This window comes from Malus domestica, chromosome 07 (assembly GCF_042453785.1).
Source record: "Malus domestica chromosome 07, GDT2T_hap1".
Taxonomy (NCBI): Eukaryota; Viridiplantae; Streptophyta; class Magnoliopsida; order Rosales; family Rosaceae; genus Malus; species Malus domestica.
The window spans coordinates 16,381,370-16,408,831 of NC_091667.1; the positions used below are offsets into that span (position 1 = coordinate 16,381,370).

The window sequence follows — 27,462 nt, forward strand, 5'->3', positions numbered from 1 at the left end:
ATGATCTCCTTTTTCACTACTTCCATCATCGGAGGGTTAAGACGGCGTTAAGCCTCTCTAGTTGGTTTGGCCCCCTCCTCAAGAAATATGTGATGCATACAAGTCGTAGGGCTTATACCTTTAATATCGGCCAATGTCCAACCTAGGGCAGATTTGAACTCCTTCAAAACTCGAAGTAACTTCTCCTCTTCTTGTGCCGTGAGGGAGGAGGAAATGATGGCAGGTAGTGTTTCATTTTCTCCCAAGAAAATGTACTTCAGATGGCTTGGCAAAGGCTTGAGTTCAAGGATAGGTGCCTGAATTATAGATGGAAGCAATTTGTTAGTCGAAATGGGAATGGACTCACGGTTAGTATACTTACCATCAAGCTTAGGTGAGGACTCAAGGGCAGCCACAACTTCAAGTAATTCCTCACTAGGGGGCACGGCATGGGATAACTCATGTATGCCGTGGGCATGCATGCAATCAGCCCCCTTTGTTTTGAGTTCCATGCCTTGTGTAATGACTTTTTCAAGCGCATCGTCATTCAAATCGTCGAGATATCCCTGCGCCAAAGAGTCAATTATGCTCCCCCCTGATAGGAGCATATTTATGCGCCTTAGTTTAGCTTGTTCTTGTGCATTTATAGTGTTTTTGCTTAGTAAAGTAGTCTTTTAAGCTAGTTTTATGTGTTTTCAGGTTCTAAGGGCAAAGTATGCAAAAGAATGCATTTTGGAGCCTTTTGGAGCAAAGTTGAGCTTGGAATGGATGTCATATGCTTGGAGTCAAGAGGATGGACGAAATTGAAGATTTGAAGATGATGTTTCCTACTTGAACAAGGTTTCCTAGTCGAAGTAGGAAAGTGCCTAAGTGAAGATGGAATCCTAGTTGAATTAGGATTCCTAGTCAAAATGGGTTTCCTAGTTGAATTAGGATTCCTTGAAGATGAAGATTCCTACTTAAACAAGGTTTCCTACTTGAAGTAGGAAAGTTAAATCCAAATGGCAACAAGTTGCAGCTACAAAGAAGATTTCCAAGTCCAAGGAGAAGGAATCCAGAATGAAGAAGGAATGACAAAGACAAGGTTTCCTAATCCTAATAGGCAAAGTTTCCAAATGCAATGAGGAGTCCTTATCCATTTAGGATACCTTATCCTTGTTCTAGAAACCTTATCCATCCTTGCCGTGAGTTTTCCTTGCATTAGAGGGTTTCTAGAAGCCCTAATCTGCCCTATCCTTTAAAGTGCCGCACCTATCCCTTCTAGAAACCTGATTTCCTTGCCTTGCAAGGCCATCTAGAAGCCTTATCCACCTTATCCCTATCCAGCCGCACCTAGGACCCCTTTTCCCTTGCAAAATCTGATTGTTAGACCTATTTCCTTGTGGATTTGGGTTATCCAAGTCCATATCTGATTACCCTAGGGTTTTACGTGCCTATATATACTCCTATTAACCCCTAAATCAGATCACCACTCACCACAATTCAGAATTCACTCCAGAAATTCGTCCAAACTCTCTCCACACCTTTGCCGCACCATTCCCTTCCCCTAAACACTACTACATCCATCCATAACCATGCATCTGATAGGAGCATATTTATGCGCCTTAGTTAGTTAGTTCTTATGCATTTATGTTGTGTTTTCTTAGTTAAGTTAGTCTTTTAAGCTATTTTCATGTGTTTTCAGGTTTTAGAGACAAAGTGAGCAAAAGGATGTAATTTGGAGCATTTTGGAGCAAAATTGGGCTAAAATGGAGTTCATGCACATGGGGCACAAGGGATGGACGAATTTGAGGAATTGATGAAGCTTGGAAGGCGTTTCAAAGTTGAAGAATTGAAGATACAAAGTTTCCTAGTTGAAGTAGGAAAGGGCTTACATGAAGGATTCCTAAATGAAGAAGGATTCCTAATCAATGTAGGAGTCCTAATTGAAGATGGATTCCTAGACGAATGAAGTTTCCTACTCAAGCAAGTATTCCTACATGAAGAAGAAGAATTAAAGCCAAAGAATCAGCTCAAGAGAAGGATCTTATCCAAAACCTCATCCATAACCTTATCTTAGCTTATCTTATCCAAACAAACCTTATCCTATCTTATCTTATCCTAATCCTAAATTATCCACATTCCAGCCACTTAGGAGGGTTTCTAACTAGATTAGGATGCTTAAAATGGGATTTCTAGAAGACCTAATCCTTTCCTACAAAGGTGCCACACCTTATCCCTTGTTTTTCTAGAAATCAGCCACAAAATAACCTTTCTAGAAGGTCTTATCCCTTCTCCTACAAAAGTGACGCCCCAAACCTTTCTAGGACTCCTAGAAACCTGATTATTCCTTTCCTCCTTGGTTTCTAAAAGCCTTAGCCTTTTCCTTCAAGGATTGTGTGTTATTATCCTATACAAATTAGGCTTTTAAATCCTTTTCCTTTGCTACATAGGGGCTGCGAATTTCAGCCTATAAATACCACCCTTTGCTGCACCATTTAGTCACGATCCTCTACCATATTTTCACTACACCATTCACCCAAAAACCCCTCTTGTGCCGTGAGTTTTGCAAGGAGAAGAAGGAAGAAATCTGGAGCCGTGCTTGCCATTCAAGAAGCTTGGATTGTTGGAGCGTTTCTAGGTGTTTTCTATCTTTGTTTTAATGTTTAAATTTATTTATCTTTGTTTATTTGCGAACATGAGGAACTAATTTCTTTATAGTTAGAGGGGAATTCAAAGCCATGATCATATGTTTTATATGACTTGATTTCCTCCAGTTATGATTTCATAAATCGTGAATGTGGTTTACTTATCTATTTGATTGATAACTTGTTCTTGTGTGTTGATTAAGGATGCATACTTAGTTTGCATGCATGAATTTGATGCTAGAGTATAAGGCAATTTCACCTAATCGTTATTAACTTATATTCCTAAGTAGTAAAAGTCGCTAGTCACGATTGTGTTAAGTAAATCCTAGGCAAGAGTAACATGCGTATCCCATAGTTATGAATGCCTCGTCAATGCTTATGATTTCCATTGAACTTAATGATCTTTGATATGTGTCTCTATCATGCGTATTCCATAGTTAGGGTCCTTGATAAGAATAATTTGGTTGTAATGCGTATCCCATTCAATTCAATGAATCTAGGGAAATCTGAGAATTAATTGGTCAATCTAGTTAATTTGGGGCATTGTCATTTAAGGTTTATTGAAAGAGTAATTGGAAATCGAGTCGTATGCATATGTTTCATGTGTGGAGATGGAACCCTCTAACTAGCCTTTCACCATCTTAATTTCCATCAAATCGTTTTTGTCAAGTTTGTTTTCAAAGTTTCTGTTTTAAAAGTTAAATTCGTCAAAACCAAACCCCTTGCTTTTAAATCTTGTTTTTAGAGTCAAAACTTGTTTCTTTTAAGTCTTTTGAGTCTTTGAAGTTCTATTTTCGTCCAAATCACTTGTTAGGTCTAGAATTGAGTCTTTTTGATTGTTTCTTGCTGTTTTTAGTGTTTTAAGTTAGTTTTGAGTCTATAGAGTCTAGTTTAGTGTTTTTGAGTCTTATTTGTGTTGATTAGCATCCCTAGTTAATCCCCGGTCTAGAACGATCCCTACTTGCATCATTACTACAATTGTCATCAATAGGGTTTAATTTGTGTGTCAATATAATTTTCACACCAGCATCCATACACCTAAGGTCCTAAACTAGTCCCTAGACCCTTTGCCGCACCAAGGAAGAGGAGAAGGAAGCTCGGAAGTTCATGCAATTCAAGTTCGCGTCGCTGGAATTTCTAGGTGTTTCTTTTCCTTTGATTTCAATGTTTAAATTCAATTCTCTTTGTTTTGTGCATATGAGGAACTAAACCCCCCTTGGCTAGGGGGGGATTCGAAATACATGTTTATGCTTGCGTTATGATTTGATTACTTCTAATTGCGTTTCATAAGTTGTGAATTCAATTTACTTATCTATGTGGATTACATTGATTTGTGTGTGTTGGTTGAGAGTGCACGCTTAATTATCATGCATAAATTGAATGCTAGGATATAAGGAAATTTCACCTAATCGTTATGGAATTATATTCACAAGTAGTAAAGGTTGATGATCTCAATCGCGTTAAGTAAATTCTTGGCATAAGTTTCATGCAATCATAGTAACAAGTGCTTCGTCAATGCTTATGGTTTTCATAGAACTTAATGATTCTTGCTTGTATCTCTATTATGCAATCATGTAGGGGACTCGTGGGGAATGTTTTGGGTTGTCGTATGCAATCATCCAATTCAATAACGTTAGGAAAATCTGAGGGTTAATTTAAGCGGAACTAATTAACTTGGGGCATTGAGAATTCATGGTTTATTGAAAAGCAATTGGAAATCGTTTTGTATGCAAGTATAACATGTGTGGAGATGAACCCCTTAGCTAGCCTTCCATTCACCCATTTAAATCAAATTCGTTTTTATAATCTGTTCTAATTTACAAAGTTTGTTTTGTTTTTAAAGTCGTCCAAAACCAATCCCCCTTTGTTTTAAAGTGTCAAATTAGTTAGTAAGTGTTTTACTTTGTGTTTTTAAGTGTTTTGATTCAAGTTAAAACCCAAATTCGTCCAATTTGGTGCTTAGTGTCCAAAACTGCCCAGATTGTGTTTTTAAGGCAGTTTTGAGTGTTTTGGTGCTGTTTTGAGTCTTTTGGTTTGTTTTGGTGTTTTAAAGTTTAGTTTTGCATTCTTTGAGTCTAGTTTAGTGTTTTAAACTTGTTTTTACATATTTGAGTCAGTTTTCAAGTGATTTTGCAATCCCTCCTAATCCCCGGTTTAGAACGATCCCTACTTACATACTTTGCTACAATTGATAAAAAGAGGGTTAATTTGAGTGTAAACATAATTTTCACATCAAATTTTGGCGCCGTTGCCGGGGATTAGCAACTTTGCTAATCCCTTGGATTGTTATTTTCGTTTTTCTTATTAGATCAGATTCTTATGTTATTTTGTTTCTTGTTTTAGGTACTTGTTTATGACTCGGAGTTCTAATCCGGTTCAAGAACATATTTTAGACTTTGACGACGATTTTGTGCGTGAGTTGAGACGAAAGAGGAAGAACCCGGAACCTAGTGAATCAAGTGCAAGTTCCGAGTCCGTTTCTGAAGTTGAAGAGGAAGTGGAAGACATGGCAGCGGACAACCAAACGATCAAGGAGCTTTCCGCTTCGGGATTGGATAATGCCGCACCTCTATGTATCCAGTACCCTAGGGCGGCTCAGGACAAAACTGCCGAGTTCGAATTAAAGTCAAGCTTGTTACATCACATTCCGAAGTACCATGGGCTGTCCATGGAAGATCCAAACAAGCACTTGAAGGAGTTTGAAGTCGTTTGCTCAAGCATGACTCCGGTAAACGTGGACGGGAGTATATTGAAGATGAAGGCTTTCCCCTTTTCTCTTATGGAAAAGGCGAAGGATTGGTTATATGAATTAGCTCCCGGAACGGTCACATCTTGGGAGAGCATGAAACGGGCTTTCTTAGAGAAGTTTTTTCCAACCTCTCGAGTCATTCTCCTACGAAAAAGGATAAGTGGAATTCAACAAGAAGAAGGTGAGTCTTTTCCTACATATTATGAACGTTTTAAATCTCTTGTTGCTTCTTGTCCACAGCATCAAATGAAAGAGGAGCTTCTTCTGCAATACTTCTACGAGGGACTTCTACCAATCGAACGACAAATGCTAGATGCCTCGGCGGGAGGAGCATTGGTAGATAAGACCCCCACGGCAGCAAAGACTTTGATTGCCAATCGAGCGTTGAACGCTCAACAATACGAAGGTGTTGGACAAAGAGGCACCACACGGCAACACCAAGTGAATGAGGTAAGTGCCATAAACGAACTTCAAAATCAAATGGCTAACCTTACTACTTTGCTTTCTCACGTTGTGGAAGGGCCAAAAGTTCAAAATGTAAGTGCGTGTGGCGTATGTTCCATGCAAGGACACCCTACGGACAAGTGCCCACAACTGATTGAGAACGGAGGGTGGGAGACCCTAAATGCCGTGGGTTTTGGGCAGCAATACCAACAAAGGAATGATCCCTTTTCTAACACCTACAATCCCGGTTGGCGTGATCATCCAAACTTCAAATGGCGAGAACCCCAACAAGGCCAACAACAAAGCACATTTAGGCAACAACCCCCGGGTTTCTATCAAAAGCCATTTGCACCAACTCAACCCCAAGCACAACCCACCCAAAAATCAGGTTCGTCTATTGATAATGACCAAATTTTTAATTTACTAACTTCTATGGCGCAGGGAATGCAAAATAGGGACAAAAAGGTGGACGAGTTGGAGAAACAAGTAGGGCAAATTGCCGAGTTCATGGGGCAGTTTCGAGAGCAAGGAAGATTGCCTAGCTCAACCATTGCAAATCCGAAAGGAGGCTTTGAATCTGCCAAGGCAATCATGTTAAGAAGTGGGAAACAAGTAGGAACAGCCCCACAACCATCCAAATCAGCCCCAAACAAGGTGGAGGAAGTGATAATTGAAGAGGAGGAACAAGGGTTGGCCACGGCAAGGAAAGATGTTCCTTTGCCGCAAGTCCCAATGGCTCCTAAGCCATCCAATCTGCCAAATAAAGGTACAATTGTGTCCAATTCCATTCCTACTAATGATTTTCCTTTGAATGTCCCCTTTCCTAGTAGGTTCAAGCAAACAAAGAAAGAAGAAGCTGAAAAGGACATTCTAGAGACGTTCCGGAAAGTGCAAGTCAATATACCTCTCCTTGACGCAATTAAGCAAGTACCTAGGTACGCCAAGTTTTTGAAGGAACTATGTACAACAAGAAAGAGAATTTCAAACAAAGAGGTTGTCCAGGTAAGTGAGAATGTTTCCGCTGTTTTGCAAAGAAAATTACCTCCTAAATGCAAAGATCCGGGAAGTTTTACAATTCCATGTGTTATAGGCAATACTAAATTTGAACATGCTATGTTAGATCTAGGAGCTTCAATTAATGTCATGCCATACTCAATATATGCATCCATGAACTTAGGAGAGCTTAAAAACGATGGTGTTATAATTCAATTAGCCGATCGTTCTAATGCATATCCGAAAGGAGTTTTGGAAGATGTGTTGGTGCAGGTGGATAACTTGATATTTCCAGCGGATTTCTACGTTTTAGAGATGGAGGACTCACCAAATGTCACCCCATTGCCGATTCTACTTGGGAGGCCTTTCATGAAAACAGCACGCACCAAGATCGATGTGTTCAAAGGGATGTTGACAATGGAATTTGATGGGAAGATTATTAACTTTAACATTTCTGAAGCTATGAAATTTCCTAAAGATGATCATTCTTGTTTTTCTATTGATATATTGGATGAATTGGCGCAGGATTATCTTGATATGTTGGAGGACGATCCACTCGAAACAACAATTGCACAAGGATTTGGCACAGAACCCAACATAGCCGTACCAAATGATGAACATGCCGAGCTTGTGGCTGCCTTGGAATCATTGCCAAAACATCATGGTAAGCCGTCTAACCCAATTCCAATTCCCGTTTCCACTAATACGTTGTTACCTTCTGTGATTCAGGCCCCCGTTCTTGAGCTTAAACCGTTGCCGGATCATTTAAAGTATGCATTCTTGGGAGAGGGAGAGACGTTGCCCATCATTGTCTCTTCATCACTCACGGCATTAGAGGAAGAAAAGTTGATTCCGGTGTTGAAAGAGCACAAAACAGCCATCGGATGGACATTGGCCGATATTAAGGGAATTAGCCCTACAACATGCATGCATCGCATCTTCCTAGAGGAGGGGGCTAAACCAACTCGAGAAGCTCAACGCCGGCTCAACCCTCCGATGATGGAAGTCGTGAAAAAGGAGATTATAAAGCTTCTCGACTGTGGAGTGATCTATCCAATCTCGGATAGCCGTTGGGTCTCACCGGTTCAAGTTGTCCCAAAGAAGTCCAGAGTCACTGTGGTGAAGAATGCCGAGGATGAGCTTGTGCCAACCTGTATTCAAACAGGTTGGAGAGTATGCATTGACTATAGGAAGCTCAACAACACCACAAGGAAGGACCACTTTCCACTACCATTCATCGATCAAATGCTAGAAAGGTTAGCCGGTCATTCTTTTTATTGTTTTCTTGACGGTTATTCGGGATATAATCAAATTGTCATAGCTCCGGAAGACCAAGAAAAGACCACATTCACGTGCCCATTTGGTACTTTTGCTTACCGCCGCATGCCATTCGGTTTATGCAATGCACCGGCCACGTTCCAACGATGCATGGTAAGTATTTTTTCAGATTTTATTGAGAAGATTATTGAGGTATTCATGGATGATTTTAGTGTCTTTGGCGATTCGTTTGATGGTTGCTTGAACTACTCCACAACGGAAAAAGAACTCCTTGCCGTTGTTTTTGCTTTAGATAAGTTTCGTTCTTATTTACTTGGTACTAAAGTAATCATTTACACTGATCATGCAGCATTGAAATACTTGCTCACGAAGAAGGAGGCTAAACCAAGGCTTATTCGATGGATGCTTCTTCTCCAAGAGTTCGATATCGAAATCCGAGACAAGAAAGGAAGTGAGAACGTTGTGGCTGATCACTTGAGCCGTTTGGTGCATGAAGAAGATGTCATACCTATTCCAGAGACATTCCCGGATGAGCAATTGATGTCCCTAAAGGTTAGTGCACCTTGGTATGCCGATATTGTTAATTTTTTGGTGTCAAAACGTATTCCAAGTGAGTTCACTAGGCACCAACGTGATAAACTTAGGCATGATGCACGGTTTTTTGTGTGGGATGATCCGTACTTATGGAAATTTTGCCCCGATCAGATTATACGTCGTTGTGTGCAGGATTCTGAATGTCATTCAATTTTGAGTTTTTGTCACACTTATGATGTGGAGGGCACTTTGGCACACAACGCACAGCCCTCAAGGTGTTACAATGTGGATTCTATTGGCCTAGTATTTTTAAAGATGCTAAAACTTTTTGCTTAACATGTGATAAATGCCAACGAATGGGTGGTATAAGTGCTAGGGACCAAATGCCGCAGGTTTCTATCCTAAATGTTGAAATTTTTTATGTTTGGGGTATTGATTTTATGGGTCCCTTCCCTTCATCGTATGGTTTCATGTATATTTTGCTTGCGGTTGATTATGTGTCGAAATGGGTGGAAGCCAAGGCCACCCGAACTAATGATTCTAAAGTGGTTGCAGATTTTATTAGAACTAACATTTTTGCAAGGTTTGGAATGCCACGGGTGATCATTAGTGATGGAGGGTCACATTTTTGCAATCGGACCATTGAAGCGTTATTGAGGAAATACAGTGTCACCCATAAGGTTTCTACACCTTACCATCCTCAAACGAATGGCCAAGCCGAGGTTTCCAACCGAGAGATCAAGCAAATACTTGAGAAGACCGTTGGGCCAACACGGAAGGATTGGAGCTTACGGTTAGATGATGCACTTTGGGCGTATCGTACGGCGTACAAAACCCCCATTGATATGTCCCCCTTCCGACTTGTCTATGGCAAGGCGTGCCATCTTCCCGTTGAATTGGAGCACAAAGCACTTTGGGCCATCAAGAAGTTTAACATGAACCTCGATGAAGCGGGACGTCAAAGGAGATTGCAATTGAATGAGCTTGATGAGATACGGCACAAGGCATACGATAATGCAAGCATTTACAAGCAAAAGACCAAAGCTTTCCATGACAACATGATCCGTGGGAAATCATTCTCAATTGGGCAAAAAGTGCTATTGTTCAATTCCCGTTTACGTTTGTTTCTTGTTCATGGTGCAGTCCAAATCCAAAGCTTGAAAACGGGACACGAATTCAAGGTGAACGGGCATCGTTTGAAGCCCTATTATGACACCTTTGTGGAGCATGCCGTGGATGACATACCCTTGGATGCCGTGGGCCCTAGTAAGGAGTGAATGAGGTCTTCGTCCGGCTGAACGACGTTAAAGCAAGCGCTACTTGGGAGGCAACCCATGCATTCAACGAAGGAGGACATAGAGAGCACTCCAATTCCAGATTTGCGTTCCTAAACTCTTCTCTTTGTTGTTAACTTCGTTTCTGCTATGTTAGGTTGTTTAGAGGTTGTTTTGTTTGTTTGTTTGTTATTTGTGTGAGTCTAAGCTTGAAACATTGAGGACAATGTTTGATTTAAGTGTGGGGGGGGTAACCAAAGTGTTTTTATGCAAATTCGTAGGGTTTATCACTCATAATTTCAAATGTTGTTTCTTGCTGTTTTTAAGCCTTTTTAAGCTGTTTTGGTGTGTTTTAATGTGTTTTGAGTCAAAAATCCGAAAATCCCATAAACATTTGAAAAATTTGTTTTAAAAAACCCAAAAAGAGTCGTTTTTGTGTGTTTATTTGTGTCTTAGGGTATCTTCCAACACAATGATGAGGATTCGGTTTGTAATTGCATGACGGTTAAAGAGAGTTATAAACATGGATAAAAGTTTGATTTACTCTTTGGTTTATGCTTGGTTGTGGTTATAACTTATGAATTCACATGTAATCATAAAGTAAAAATCCGTTTTTGTAACATGCTTGAAGGAAGTAACTCAAACTAACGCTACAACCTTGTGAGACTTGAGCCTAAACGTTTATTTGGAGAGTTAAAATCTGTGCATTCTTTGTTTTCTAAAGTCGTTGCATGATCTCATTATTCTTTGCTTGGTTACTACTTAGAAGGCGTTTCATCACTTAGAACCAAACACTAGAACTCATGCCCATTTCATTCAAAACATGTCATTGATTTGCATAACACATATTCAAGATTAAGTTGTGTAGTGTCCACCATAGCCCAAAAGCCGTATATCCCTATTCCATTATGTTTTGTAGGTTTTAACCCCGTTGAGCCTTGTTTAGCCTATGTTCTTTGTTAACCACATTATCCTCACCTAGCCTAGATTAGGACCATCCACACCCTTGTTCTTAAAACGTAGTAAAGCATAACGCAAGATGAATTCCTTTTGATCAATGTGTGCGGGAAACAAGTGTGGGGGAAGGATTAGTAATATAGGGATGTGCCAAAGTCTTGAATGAGGCACGGCAAAGAAGAGAAAAAAATGAGAAAAGAAAGAAAAAAATCCGTGAAAAATAGAAAGAAAAAAGAAAAGTTGTGAAAAACATGCAAAATAGTTGAAATGCATGTCAAAAAGAGTTCCAAAGTGTTGTTTGTTGAAGAAAGGGTCCAAAGAGTTGCATTCGGCCCTAATTGATTGTTTGAGTCTTCCCTTCTGTTTTGAATTTGATTTCGGCATGCTAAAGTGAATTCTAAGTTTCGATTTCCATACTTTGCTTACTATTGTTTTAAAGAACGTTTGTTTTCCATATCCGTTTTTGTTAGCCAATACCTTAAGTCCCGTTACAACCCTTAACTTTAATCTTGAGTGTTGTGTATTTCAATTTGTGGAGTTTAAAATTGGTATGAGCATATGGTGTCACTGGTTCTCGCATCTAAGTAGTAGCATTCCATTCATGAGATCATATTTATAAACATGTTATTAACTCCGGAAAAGTGCTTTCTTTGTTATACATATATGTGAGCGTTCGTTTTCATATTTACATCAATCTTCTCACATATAACTAGTATAGGGTGTGTAGTCAGAAAATCTGTGTGAAAATAGAGTGCATATCTAGTAAGGAATTGAGGGATTCTCTAAGGCATGTTACTACATTCAAAACATTGTTTTAATTGGTTAAATGTGAACTAGTAAGTAGTGACTATGATTAAGTATGGGCTTGAGTGTAAAGATGGCTAAAATCTGTGGGAATGATAATTTTTAACATGTCATGTGCATTGGAAATCTCTGAGGCGATTGTTGGAAGGTTTAGGTTGTTTTACTTGTTTTATTTCGTTTTGTTCTTTTGTTTCGTTTCGTTTTGCTCGAGGACTAGCAAAAGCTAAGTGTGGGGGAATTTGATAGGAGCATATTTATGCGCCTTAGTTTAGCTTGTTCTTGTGCATTTATAGTGTTTTTGCTTAGTAAAGTAGTCTTTTAAGCTAGTTTTATGTGTTTTCAGGTTCTAAGGGCAAAGTATGCAAAAGAATGCATTTTGGAGCAAAGTTGAGCTTGGAATGGATGTCATATGCTTGGAGTCAAGAGGATGGACGAAATTGAAGATTTGAAGATGATGTTTCCTACTTGAACAAGGTTTCCTAGTCGAAGTAGGAAAGTGCCTAAGTGAAGATGGAATCCTAGTTGAATTAGGATTCCTAGTCAAAATGGGTTTCCTAGTTGAATTAGGATTCCTTGAAGATGAAGATTCCTACTCAAACAAGGTTTCCTACTTGAAGTAGGAAAGTTAAATCCAAATGGCATCAAGTTGTTTTGTTTTGTTTATATAATCAAATTCGTTTTTATAATCTGTTCTAATTTACAAAGTTTGTTTTGTTTTTAAATTCGTCCAAAACCAATCCCCCTTTGTTTTAAAGTGTCAAATTAGTTAGTAAGTGTTTTACTTTGTGTTTTTAAGTGTTTTGATTCAAGTTAAAACCCAAATTCGTCCAATTTGGTGCTTAGTGTCCAAAACTGCCCAGATTGTGTTTTTAAGGCAGTTTTGAGTGTTTTGGTGCTGTTTTGAGTCTTTTGGTTTGTTTTGGTGTTTTAAAGTTTAGTTTTGCATTCTTTGAGTCTAGTTTAGTGTTTTAAACTTGTTTTTACATATTTGAGTCAGTTTTCAAGTGATTTTGCAATCCCTCCTAATCCCCGGTTTAGAACGATCCCTACTTACATACTTTGCTACAATTGATAAAAAGAGGGTTAATTTGAGTGTCAACATAATTTTCACATCACCCCCGCCGAAGCATCAAGCATTTGACGTTCTAGAGGTAGGAGGCCCTCGTAGAAATATTGCAAAAGCAACTCCTCCTTCATCTGATGCTGTGGACAAGAAGCAACAAGTGATTTAAATCGTTCATAATATGTAGGAAAAGACTCACCTTCTTCTTGCTGAATTCCGCTTATCTTTTTGCGTAGGAGGATGATGCGAGAAGTTGGAAAGAACTTCTCCAAGTACGCTCTCTTCATACTCTCCCAAGAAGTGACAGTGCCGGGAGCTAACTCGTATAACCAATCCTTGGCTTTATCCATCAAAGAGAATGGAAAAGCCTTCATCTTCAAGATATTTCCGTCAACATTGACGGGAGTCATACTAGAGCAAACTACTTCAAATTCTTTCAAATGTTTGTTAGGATCTTCCATGGACAAGCCATGGTATTTAGGAATATGATGAAGCAAACTTGACTTTAATTCAAACTCATCCGTCTTACCTTGGGCAGCCATGGGGTATTGAATGCACAAGGGTGCGGCATTATCCAAACCCGAGGTTTATTTAAAGGAAAACAGAAATTAAAACCCTAGGTTGATTAGGAAATAAAATCAGAAACTTAAAGGAAATAGCAAGGGAAATTCGGCTAGGGTTTAAAACACAAAAGGAAAGTGTTTTAAAGCCTAGAATCAGGAAATAAGGAAGAGGAAATACCAAGGGGAGTGTGGCAAGGGTTCAAAAGGTGCAAGAGATGTGTATTTGATGTCCTAGAATGCTTAGGAAGTCTTCATAATTGCTGGAACTTTTAGGGACATTTAGGAAAAATCAAACCAAAGTAGGAAACTTTGGCTTAACTTTCCTATTTCAAGTAGGAATCCTTGTTGGAGTAGGAATCCTTGTTCTTCTAGGAATCCTCATGTGATTAGGAATCCATCTTCAATTAGGAATCCTCATGTGATTAGGAATCCATCTTCAATTAGGAATCCTTCGTTGATTAGGAATCCTTCGTCGATTAGGAATCCTCCTTCATGTAAGCACTTTCCTACTTCAACTAGGAAACCTTGTTCAAGTAGGAATCATCATCTTCAAGTCCTCAAATTCGTCCAAACCTTGGCTCCAATTATGTGATAATCATTCCAAGCCCAATTTTGCTCCAAAAAGCTCCAAAATGCATCTTCTTGCATCCTTTGGCCTTAAAACCTGAAAACACATAAAACTAGCTTAAAAGACTACTTTAACTAAGAAAACACCATGGAAATGCATAAGAACTAGCTAACTAAGGCGCATAAATACGCTCCTATCAAATTCCCTCACACTTAGCTTTTGCTAGTCCTCGAGCAAAACGAAATAAACAAAATGAAACAAAGTAAACAAACACACTCTAATCCTTCCAACATTTGTCTCAGGGATTTCCAATGCAACATGACATGTTAAAAATCATCATCCCCACAGATTTTGGCTTTCCCCACCCTTTAGCAAATACTTAATCATAGTCACCACATACTAGTTCACATATAACCATTTAAAACGATGTTTTGAATGTAGTAACATGCCTTAGAGAATTCGCTTAATTCCTTACAAGATACACTCTTATTTTCACTCCGATTTTCTGACTACACACCCTACACTAAGTATATGTGAGAAGATTGATGTAAACATGTAGACTAGTACTCACATATGTATTAGCAAAGAGAGCAATTTCTGGAATTTATTAACATGTGTATATATATGATCTCATGAATGGAATGCTACTACTTAGATGCGAGAACCAGTGACACCATATGCTCATACCAATTTCAAACTCCACATATTGAAACGCACAACACTCAAGATTGAAGTTAAGGGTTGTAACGGGGCTAGGGGTGATTGGCTAACAACGAAAGGTAAGGAAAACAAACGTTCTTAAAGCATAATAAGCAAAGTAATGAAATCTAGACTTAGAATCACTTATGATTGCAGAAACTCACTTAGACACACAAGGGGAAGATTCATACAACTCTTAGGGCCATATTCAACGTTTTGGACCCTTTCTTCAACTACCATAAACATGTGAACTTATTTTCACTTATTTCATACTCTTTTTTTTTTTCTTTTTATTTTCACTCATGCCTTATTTCTTTTCTTGGCATATCAAAACACACATACAAATTCCCCCACACTTGTTTTCTGCCATACATTAATCAAAAGGGATTCAATTTGAATCATGCTTTACTATGCTTCAAGAACAAGGGTATGGATGGTCCTAATCTAGGCTAGGTAGGTGTAATGTGGGTTAACAAAGACAATGGGCTAAAACATGGCTCAAGGGGGTTTATACCTACAAAACATGTGTATAGGGTTCGGCTTTTTGGCTCTAGTTCACTACACAACTTCATCTTGAATATGTGGTATGCAAATCAATTTCATGCTTTGAATGGAACGGGCATGAGCTCTAGTATTTGGAACTAAATGATGAAACGCCTTCTAAGTAGCAACCAAGCAAAGAATAATGAGATCATGCAACGACTTAGAAAACAAAGAATGCACAGAATTTAACTCTCCAAATAAACGTTTAGGCTCAAGTCTCACAAGGTTGTAGCGTTAGTTTGAGTTCCTTCCTTCAAGCATGTTACAAAAACTGATTTTTCCTTTATGATTGCATGTGAATTCATGAGTTATAACCACAACTAAGCATAAACAAAGAGTAAATCAAACTTTCATCCATGTTAATAACTCTCTTTAACAGCCATGTAATTAAAAACCAAATCCTCATCATTGTGTTAGAAGGTACCCTAAGACACAAACAAACACACAAAAACAACTCTTTTTGGGTTTTTCAAAACAAATTTTTCAAATTTTTATGAGATTTTCGGATTTCTATGTCTAAACACACCAAAATGCTTCAAAACATACTAAAAACACTTAAAACAGCAAGAAACAAACATTGTAAGTGATAGGTGAATAAAACCCACGAATTTTCATGCAAACATATTGTTTACCCCCCCCCGCACTTAAATCAAACATTGTCCTCAATGTTTCAAGCATAAACTAACATAAACAAAAATCAAACAAACAAACAGCAACTAAACACACTAATCATGGCAGATGGTAAACAACAAAGAGAAGGGTTTGAGAAATTCAAATCTGGAATTGGAGTGATTCCAAGAGATTCCTTTGTTGATTGCATGGGTTGCCTCCCACGAAGCGCTTTCTTTTACGTCTTGCAGCCGGACGATGCTCCACTTGATCAACCCTCATGGGAACCCACGGCATAGTGGGTTGTTTCTTCCACAACATGTTCTACAAAGTTCTCGTAGTAAGGCTTCAATCGATGCCCATTCACTTTGAACTCTTGACCTGTTTTGAAACTACGAACTTGGACTGCACCATGAGGAAAAACATTAGTAATAACAAAGGGTCCAATCCAACGTGAACGTAACTTACCCGGAAATAGACGAAGACGAGAGTTAAACAACAACACTTTCTGTCCAACAACAAAGGACTTGGTGCGGATCATCTTATCATGAAAGGCCTTTGTCTTTTCCTTGTAAAGGCGAGCATTCTCATAAGCTTCATTCCGTATCTCCTCAAGTTCGTTCAATTGGAGCTTACGATGAATTCCCGCCTCATCTACATCCATGTTGAACTTCCTCACGGCCCAATGAGCTTTGTGCTCCAACTCCACAGGTAGGTGACACGGTTTGCCATAAACAAGCCGAAATGGGGACATGCCTATGGGTGTTTTATAGGCTGTCCTATAAGCCCACAATGCATCCTCTAACCTCAAGCTCCAATCTTTTCTTGTTGGCCCAACCGTCTTCTCAAGAATCTGTTTTATCTCCCGATTCGACACCTCGGCTTGCCCACTTGTTTGAGGATGATAGGGTGTCGAAACCCTGTGTAACATTATACTTCTTGAGCAGCGCCTCGATGGTGCGATTACAAAAATGTGAACCACCATCACTTATGAGGACTCGGGGCATTCCAAACCTAGCAAAAATGTTAGACTTCACAAAATCTGCCACAACTTTGGAATCGTTAGTACGGGTGGCTTTTGCTTCCACCCATTTGGAAACATAATCCACTGCCAACAAGATATAAAGAAACCCATGTGAGGAAGGAAAAGGACCCATAAAATCAATGCCCCACACATCAAATATTTCAACAGAAAGTATAGGGTTTTGTGGCATTTGATCCTTAGCACTTATATTACCCATTCGTTGACAACGATCACATGTAAGGCAAAATGTCCTAGCATCCCTAAAAATTGTTGGCCAATAAAACCCACATTCTAAGACTTTAAGGGCAGTGCGTTGGGTGCCAAAATGTCCCCCACATGCATACGAATGACAGAATGTTAAAATAGATTGAAACTCAGATTCATTCACACAACGTCGTACAATCTGATCGGGACAAAATTTCCAAAGGTATGGATCATCCCAAACATAAAACCTAGCATCCTTTTTAAGCTTATCACTTTGATTCCTATTAAGTGTGCTAGGGATATGTTTAGACACCAAAAAGTTCACTAAATCTGCATACCAAGGCTCACTTACCTGGATCGACAGTAGTTGTTCATCGGGGAAGGTTTCAGAAATTGGCAATGCTTCCTCATGCACCATTCGGCTTAGGTGGTCAGCCACCACATTCTCCACGCCCTTCTTATCTCGAATCTCGATGTCAAACTCTTGTAGAAGCAACATCCATCGAATTAACCTAGGCTTGGCCTCCTTTTTCGTGAGCAAATACTTGAGGGCTGCATGATCAGTAAAAATAATAACTTTAGTACCAAGTAAATATGATCGGAACTTATCTAATGCAAATACCACATCAAGTAATTCTTTTTCAGTGGTTGAGTAATTTAATTGAGCATCATTTAATGTCCTAGATGCATAATAAATAACATGAGGTTGTTTGTTCTTTCGCTGCCCCAAAACAGCACCAATGGCATAATCCGAAGCATCACACATCAACTCGAATGGAAGGCTCCAATCTGGAGGTGTGATAATGGGAGCCGAAGTGAGAGCTTCCTTCAAGTGCTTGAAGGCCGTGGAACATGCATCATCAAACTCGAACACCACCTCTTTTTGGAGCAATCGGCATAGTGGCTGTGCAATCTTGGAGAAATCCTTTATGAAACGCCGATAAAAACCTGCGTGACCAAGAAACGAACGAACCTCTCTAACCGAAGTTGGAGAGGGTAAGTGACGAACAAGGTCTACTTTAGATTTATCCACTTCAATACCTTTTTCAGAAATAATATGTCCTAGAACAATACCTTGCTTAACCATGAAGTGACATTTTTCCCAATTAAGCACAAGATTCGTTTCAACACAACGCTTCAAAATTAAGGTCAGATTATGCAAGCAATGATCGAATGAATTACCAAACACACTAAAGTCATCCATGAAGATTTCAATAATTTTCTCCACATAATCAGAAAATATACTCACCATGCATCGTTGAAATGTCGCGGGGGCATTGCACAAACCAAATGGCATGCGTCTATATGCAAAGGTGCCAAAGGGGCACGTGAAAGTTGTCTTCTCTTGGTCCTCCGGAGCTATCACAATTTGGTTATATCCGGAATATCCATCAAGAAAGCAATAAAATGTATAACCGGCTAACCTTTCTAACATTTGGTCAAGGAATGGCAATGGAAAGTGATCCTTCCTTGTGATGGCATTTAACTTCCTGTAATCAATACAAACACGCCAACCGGTCACAACACGAGTGGGTACAAGTTCTTGTTCTTCATTCTTCACCACCGTGACTCCGGACTTCTTCGGAACAACCTGCACGGGTGACACCCAACGACTATCAGAAATAGGATATATAACACCACAATCAAGCAATTTTATAACTTCTTTTTTCACAACTTCCAACATGGGTGGATTAAGGCGACGTTGAGCTTCACGAGATGGCTTGGCTCCCTCCTCCAAAAGGATGCGATGCATGCACGTGGTGGGACTAATGCCTTTGATATCCGCCAAGGTCCACCCAATGGCAGATTTGTGCTCCCTTAACACCTTGATCAACTTATCTTCTTCTTGGGCCGTGAGTGAGTTAGATATGATGACGGGGAGTGTCTCATCTTCTCCCAAGAAAACGTACTTCAAATGACTAGGTAACGGCTTTAACTCAAGTGTAGGTGGCTGCACAATTGATGGAAGCAACTTGTTAGTCAAAACCGAATCTAGAATTGAGAGTGGAGACTTACCAAAGTGTGAGGGCAATGACTCGAGGGCAGCAACCATCTCAATCACTTCACCACAAGGGGGCACGGCAACATGGTCAGATTGCATGCCGTGGGTTGCTTGGCTTCCCCCACACCCCATTCTTGCTCCTATACCGTGCACTAGGGCTACCTCAAGTGCATCTTCATTCATTTGATCCAAATGCACCTGCGCCAAAGAATCAACAATATCAATAGCAAAACAAGAATGGTCCTCAATTGGATATTTAATGGTGTCAGAAAGATTAAAGTTAATAATGTCCCCATCAAACTCCATGGTCAAAGTTCCTGTAAACACATCTATCTTTGTCCTTGCTGTTTTCATGAATGGACGGCCTAGCAAGATTGGCAATGATGGAGCATGGCTCGAATCCTCCATTTCCAAAACATAGAAATCTGCAGGAAAGATAAGGTGATTGACCTGCACTAAAACATCCTCAAGGACTCCCTTGGGATAAGCGTTAGAACGATCGGCCAATTGAATTATAACGCCATCTTGTTTTAACTCACCAAGATTCATAGATGCATAAATGGAATATGGCATAACATTAATAGAAGCACCTAGATCTAACATGCATTGTTCGAATCTAGTGTTTCCAATTATACATGGGATAGTAAAGCTCCCCGGATCCTTACACTTTGGAGGCAACTTTCGTTGCAAAACCGCGGATACATTTTCGCTTACTTTCACAACTTCTTTGTTTGAAATTCTTTTCCTAGTTGTGCATAACTCTTTCAAAAACTTTGCATACCTGGGTACTTGCTTAATGGCATCAAGTAAAGGAATGTTTACTTGGACTTTCCGGAAGGTATCCAAAATGTCTTTTTCGCTCTCTTCCTTCTTTGATTGTGCAAATCTGCGAGGGAAAGGAACATTGGGCAGATTAGTGTTTGAATTCACAACATTTGGAACAACATTACCTGAGGTGGACGGATGGGAGGGCTTAGGTGGCTGCGGCATAGGTGGTACCACCCTTGCCGTGGGGTGTGATGGCTCCTCCTCCTTGTTTTGGGCAGATTCATGTGCTTTGCTTCCTACTTCTTTTCCACTTCTTAGGGTGATAGCTTTTGCAGATTCGAACCCACCCTTAGGATTGACTACCGTAGTGCTTGGTAACTTACCATTCTCACGAATTTGCCCCAAAAATTCTGCCATTTGGCCCATTTGCTTCTTGAGCTCATTAACTTCCTTTGCTTGGGTCTGCAATCCCTGCGCCATTGTGGTCAGTAATTGATAAGTTTTATCATCATTCATAGAAGTACCTGAGTTGTTTTGTGATGATTGTGCTTGAGGAGGTGGTTGTGGTGCCATTGGCCTTGGAAAGAAACCCGGAGGTTGTCGGAATCCACCTTGTTGGGCAGGTTGTTGTGCATCTCTCCATCTGAAATTTGGGTGGTCACGCCATCCTTGATTGTATGTATTAGAGAAAGGATCACCCCTTGGTTGGTTTTGATTCCCATAACCCACGGCATGGGCAGATTCCCACCCTCCATTTTCAATTAATTGAGGGCATTGATCCGATTGGTGTCCTTGAATGGAGCATACACCACAGATTGTAGTTCCTTGCGTTTTGGGCCCTTCAACAAACTGCGATAACATAGAAGTGAGGTTAGCCATTTGGGATTGTAACTCAGAAATAGAACTTACCTCATTTACATGATGTGGCCGTGGGGTATCTCTCTGCCCAACACCTTCATATTGTTGTGCGTTGTGTGCTCGGTTCGCAATGAGAGTCTTGGCAGCCACCGGAGTCATGTCCACCAATGCACCACCCGCCGAGGCATCTAGCATTTGGCGTTCCATGGGAAGGAGTCCTTCGTAAAAGTATTGAAGGAGCAACTCCTCCTTCATTTGATGCTGTGGACAAGAAGCAACAAGAGTTTTAAAACGTTCATAATATGTTGGAAATGACTCACCTTGGCTTTGTTGGATGCCACTAATGCGTTTCCTCAAAAGAATGACTCTTGAGGTTGGAAAGAATTTTTCCAAAAACGCTCATTTCATGCTCTCCCACGAGGTAACCGTCCCCGGGGCCAATTCATACAACCAATCTTTAGCTTTATCCATTAGAGAGAATGGAAAAGCTTTCATCTTCAAAATGTTGCCATCAACATTTACCGGCGTCATGCTTGAACAAACAACTTCAAACTCCTTCAAGTGTTTGTTTGGGTCTTCCATGGACAGCCCATGGTACTTTGGAACATGATGTAACAAGCTCGACTTCAATTCGAACTCTTCGGTCTTCCCTTGGGCTGCCGCGGGGTATTGGATACAAAGAGGGGCTGCATTATCCAAACCCGAGGCAGAAAGCTCCTTAATGGTTCGGTTGTCCGCTGCCATCTCTTGGTTCTCCTCTACAACTCTAGCCGTGGGCTCTTCTTCCTCTTCAAATTCGTTTTCTTCGCAATGAGGTTCCGGGCTAGGTGGATTGAGTGCTTGTTGCCTTCTTGTTCTTCTCAAAGTTCGCTCAAAATCGTCGTCGAACTCCAAAATGTTTGCTTGGACAGATTTGGAACTTCGAGTCATACACTCATACCTAAAACAAGAAAACAAGAAACCAAGTCAGAAACTGAATTTAAAACAAACAAAAATAACACAAAAATAAATAACGAGGGATTAGCAACTTTGCTAATCCCCGGCAACGGCGCCAAAATTTGATGTGAAAATTAACTTGACACACAAATTAAACCCTATTTGTGGCAATTGTAGTAATGATGTAAGTAGGGATCGTTCTAACCGGGGATTAACTAGGGGTGCTAATCTAATACAAATCGACTTAGAAACACAAAAACTAAACTTAAAGACTCTAATTAGACTACTAAGATTCAAAACAGATTTGAAACACTCAAATCTGCCCAAAACTGACTAAAACAAGTTAATTGACTCAAACAGCAACTAAGACAAGATTTGGACGAATTTGACAAAACTTATGACTCAAAATACTTAAAAACACCAAAGAGGACAGATTATGAAGACTCAAACTTAACAAAATATGGGGGAATTGTGTTTGGACGAATTTGAACTAAATGCACAGATTGTAAATTAAAACAGATTGTAAACTAAATGTGATGAATCAATGGATGATGGAATGGCTAAGGGGTTCTTCTCCACCCATGAAATTTATGCAACGTAAATCGATTTCCAGTTATCAATTCAATAAATTATGAACCTCGACACTCCAAGTTAATTAGGTTCGCTTAAATTAACTTTCAGATTTCCCTAGAATCATTGAATTGGATGAATATGCATCGCAAACAAATTATTCCTAACAAGTTCTCTATATGAACAGCATGATAAAGATACAAGTTAGAATCATTAAGTTCTTTGGAAATCATAAGCATCGACAAGGCAATTGTAACTATGAAAAGCATGATACTCCTGCCATGAATCTACTTAACACAATCGTGACTAGCGATCTTCACTACTTGCGAATATAAATTCATAACGATTAGGTGAAACAAACTTATATTCTAGCACCAAATTCCAGCATGCAAATCAAGTGTGCACTCTCAATCAACATACAAGAATAAGTTTTGAATTAAACGGTTAAGCAAATTGTATTCACGACTTATGAAACGATAACTGGAAGTAATCAATTTATTTCACATAAATAAACATGGTTTCGAATACACCCTTAGCCAAAACGAATTTAGCCAATCATACTCAATGAAAAACAAAGATTACAAGAAGTAGACATTGAAATATAAGATAGAATACACCTAAAATTGTTCAACAACTCAGATTGAAGAGCCAAACAACTTTGTGAACTGTCTCCTTCTCTTCCCCTTGCGGCAGATTGGGATGGTGTGGTTTCTGGGCTGTTTTTGTGATGTAGAATGGATTATGGATGGTATAGAGGCACGGCAAGGCTTGGGGATGGTGTGTGGGTGTTGTGTGGAAGGTGTGGATATGAAGAATGGTGGTGGAAATCGGCAGAGATGGAGGAGGAATGGTTTCTGAGGTTGTGGATGGGTTTTGACGAATTTTGGAGAGTGTGTGGCTGAATGGAATTTTTTTGTGGCTGCAACCAAGAGGTTTATTTAAAGGAAAACAGAAATTAAAACCCTAGGTTGATTAGGAAATAAAATCAGAAACTTAAAGGAAATAGCAAGGGAAATTCGGCTAGGGTTTAAAACACAAAAGGAAAGTGTTTTAAAGCCTAGAATCAGGAAATAAGGAAGAGGAAATACCAAGGGGAGTGTGGCAAGGGTTCAAAAGGTGCAAGAGATGTGTATTTGATGTCCTAGAATGCTTAGGAAGTCTTCATAATTGCTGGAACTTTTAGGGACATTTAGGAAAAATCAAACCAAAGTAGGAAACTTTGGCTTAACTTTCCTATTTCAAGTAGGAATCCTTGTTGGAGTAGGAATCCTTGTTCTTCTAGGAATCCTCATGTGATTAGGAATCCATCTTCAATTAGGAATCCTCATGTGATTAGGAATCCATCTTCAATTAGGAATCCTTCGTTGATTAGGAATCCTTCGTCGATTCGGAATCCTTCGTCGATTAGGAATCCTTCGTCGATTAGGAATCCTCCTTCATGTAAGCACTTTCCTACTTCAACTAGGAAACCTTGTTCAAGTAGGAATCATCATCTTCAAGTCCTCAAATTCGTCCAAACCTTGGCTCCAATTATGTGATAATCATTCCAAGCCCAATTTTGCTCCAAAAAAGCTCCAAAATGCATCTTCTTGCATCCTTTGGCCTTAAAACCTGAAAACACATAAAACTAGCTTAAAAGACTACTTTAACTAAGAAAACACCATGGAAATGCATAAGAACTAGCTAACTAAGGCGCATAAATACGCTCCTATCAACTTTCTAACTAATCTAAGACTTCAAATTAAAGGGGGATTTGTTTTGGACGAAAATTTAACACAAAACAGAAACTTTAACTAGCACAGATTGTAAAAACGATTTTGGTGAACTAGATGGATAAAAGGCTTGTTAGGAGGTTCTTCTCCACACATGTCACACTTGCAAACAAAACGATTTTCAGTTGTTCTTCCAATAAATTATAAAGACTCAATGCCCCGAATTAACCGTGAATTGCACTAATTAACCCTCAGTTTTTCCAGAATTTATCAAGTTGGATGATTGCATACGACAACCCAAAACATTCCCTACAAGTTCCCTACATGAATTGCATAATAGAGATACAAGCACGAATCATTAAGTTCTATGAAAAACATTGACGAAGCATTCGTTACTATGAATTGCATGAAACTTATGCTAAGAATTCTTTCAACGCGATCGTTTTCAAGCGATCTTCACTACTTGTGATTATAAGATTGTAACTATTAGGTGAAACTCCCTCATAATCTAGCATCATATTCATGCATGAAAACTAAGCGTGCACTCTCAATCAACATATACAAATAAGTTATCAATCAAATAGATGAACGAATTGAATCCACAACTTATGAAATAACAACTGAATGTAATCGAATCAAATTGCAAGCATGTACATGGTTTCGAATTACCCCCCAACTAAGGGGGTTTAGTTCCTCATACTCACAACACAAAGTTTATTGAATTGAAACATCGAAGACATAAGAAAGATTACACCTAAAACGCCCAAGAATTCCACTTTGAATTTCTGACTTCAAGCTCCTCTTTCTTCTTCTCCTTGCTGTGGCAGAGAGGGTTTAGGGTGTTTTTGGATGTGATTTTGGTTTTAGAAGGGAATTAGGATGATATGGTGGTGCGGCAAGAGGTATGGGTGGTGTATGGAGGTGTAGAATGGTGGCTGGAGTTGTAGAATGGTTGCGGCAAAGAGTGGGAAGTGGCTGGACGAATTTTCTGAATTATGGAGAGGGTGATGTTCGGCCAAAGGATGTAAAACACATATATATAGGCACCTAAAACCCTAAAGAAATCAGGTTAGACAATGGGCTAGGGTTTAGGTGCGGCTAGGGTTAGAAAATCCACAAGGAATTAGGGTTTACAATCAGATTTTTGCATGGGAAAAGGCCTAGGGTGCGGCTTGGGCTTAGGGTAGATAGATTAGGGTTTAACTTGGCAGAATTTAAATGATTAGGCCCTAGGGTGTGGCTGATTAAATGGGCTAGGATTAGGGTTAAGGTGCGGCATAGGTCCAAGAAGTGAGGATGGGTCATCCAAAAGCCCAAAGCCGAGAATAGAAACTCACGAAAATGGAAACCTCCAAGAATAGAAACTTCCAACTTTAGAAACTTTGGTTGCCAATTCCGATTTAGGAAAGATCAACCCAAAATGGAAACTTTTAGGCTTAGCTTTCCTACTTCAAGTAGGAAACCTCAAATCTTCAACTCTTCAATTCCATCCCATCCTTGTGTTCCAAGCATGTCCTTTTCAATTCAAGCTCACATTTTGCTCCAAAAGCTCCAACTTGCATCATTTCATGTAATATGTCCTTTAAACCTGAAAACACATGAAAGTAGCTTAAAAGACTACTTTAACGAAGAAAACATAACAAAGATGCATAAGAACTAGCTAACTAAGGCGCATAAATATGCTCCTATCAAAGCCTTTGATGATTTCTGCAAAGAGAATGGTATAAGGCATAATTATACTATGCCTTATACACCGCAACAAAATGGTATCGCAAAAAGAAGAAATCGAACTCTAATGGATATGATGCGATCTATGATGTCTTGTGTTGACTTACCTCTACATTTTTGGGGTGAAGCTTTGGCTACTGCAGCATATATATATTAAATAAAGTTCATACAAAGGCAAAGCCACTGACTCCATATGAATTATGGCATGGGCAAAAACCCGATTTATTTAACTTAAAAGTTTGGGGTTGTAAAGCGCATGTCCTCATTCCAAAGTCATTAAGAAATAAATTACAAGCAAAAACTTTGGAATGTAAATTCATAGGATATCCTGATAATAGTAACGGATATAGGTTTTATCATCCTGAGAAATGATTGATCGAAAGTAGAGATGCTACTTTTATTCAAACTATTGATTTGATTAATCCAATACAAGAATTTGAATCTTTGGGAGAATGATTATGACATTGACAATGACAATGATCAAGTGGGAGACGTAAATATAGGTTAGACTTGTCTCACGATCATGACATTGACAATGATCAAGTGGGAGACGTAAACATGGATGATCATAACAATGTCGATCATGACACACACATGGATGATGATCATGATTTTATCATGGAAGATATAAATAGTGGGAGAAATGATCAAATCAGTGGGAATAAAAGAAAAAGGAAACCATCTAGAAGATTGAAAGATCACTTTGTTTTCAATCTTGAGGAGGTAGATCATTCAGTGGGAGATCCAGACCCAAGGAATTATAAAGAAGCAATGGATAGTTTTGAGTCTGAATAATGGCAACAAGCAATGAATGAAAAACTAGATTTCATAAAGAAAAATGAAGTTTGGGAATTGGTTGATCTACCTAATGGAAGAAAGCCCATCTATTGTAAATGGGTACTTCGTAAGAAGTACAAATCAGATGGTACCTGATGCGAAAATTAACTAACACACAAATTAAACCCTCTTGTTGACAATTGTAGTATGGATAAGTAGGGATCGTTCTGGATCAGAGATTACGATAGATTGCTAATCTACTCTAAACTGACTCAAAAACTCAAAAACAAATTTAAAGACACTTAACTAGACTCTAATGACTCAAAACAAACTCAAAAGACTCAAAACAGCTTAAAACATCTAAATAGACTCAAACTGAACAATAGGAATGACTTTGGACGAAAATTGATTTTAACTTGACTCAAAACACTTAAAAACACAAACTAAGACAGATTCTAACTAATTTGACACTCTAAAGTAAAGGGGATTGGGTTTCGGATGAAATTAAAGTAAAAACGAGTGAATTAAAAACTTAAACAAAATTGGATGAATTTGGTGAATTAAATGGATGATGGGCTAACTAGAGGGTCCTTCTCCACACATGACACACTTGCATACAAATCAATCTCCAATTGCTTTTTCGATAAACCATGAATGACAATGCCCCAGATTAACCGTGCCATCACTAATTAACCCTCAGATTTTCCTTAAGTCATTGAATTGGATGGAATATGCATCATTAACCCAAATCATTCTTCAATAGTCCCCTACATGCACATCATAATAGAGATACAATTAAAGATCATAAGTTCTATGAAAATCATAAGCATTGACAAAGCATTTGTAACTATGACATCATGATACTCATGCTAGGAATTTAACTTAACGCGATCGTGACCAGTGACCTTCACTACTTATGAATATAAGTTTGTAAAAATTATGTGAAACTCCTTTATATTCTAGCATTAGATTCAAGCATGCAAACTAAGTAGGCCTCCTTCATCAACATACAAGAATAAGTTTTGAATAAAACAGTTAAGCAAATTGCATTCACACTTTATGAAATCACAACTGGAATTAATCAATTCATAATGTAAATATGTTCATGGTTTCGAAATTCCCCCTAGCTAAAAGGGGTTTAGCTCCTCATGTCTTTAAAAACGGAAAATAACATTACTGAAAATAAAAGATAGTAAACA

General features: G+C 39.1%; 2 protein-coding genes across 2 annotated transcripts; one reads left to right on the plus strand and one right to left on the minus strand.

Annotated features, from left to right (window-relative positions):
- The first annotated feature begins 1,379 nt into the window (after positions 1–1,379).
- On the plus strand, positions 1,380–9,238 carry LOC114822932 (uncharacterized). Its single transcript, XM_070824702.1, has 2 exons — positions 1,380–8,223; positions 8,420–9,238. The coding sequence occupies exons 1-2, from the start codon at positions 4,960–4,962 to the stop codon at positions 8,423–8,425; spliced, it is 3,270 nt and encodes a 1,089-aa protein (XP_070680803.1). The 5' UTR covers positions 1,380–4,959; the 3' UTR covers positions 8,426–9,238.
- Positions 9,239–18,090: 8,852 nt separating this feature from the next.
- Positions 18,091–20,747, minus strand: LOC139197730 (uncharacterized). Its single transcript, XM_070825682.1, has 3 exons — positions 20,592–20,747; positions 18,162–20,153; positions 18,091–18,102 (listed from the first exon to the last, which is right to left on the minus strand). The coding sequence occupies exons 1-3, from the start codon at positions 20,745–20,747 to the stop codon at positions 18,091–18,093; spliced, it is 2,160 nt and encodes a 719-aa protein (XP_070681783.1).
- Between the last annotated feature and the right edge of the window lie 6,715 nt (positions 20,748–27,462).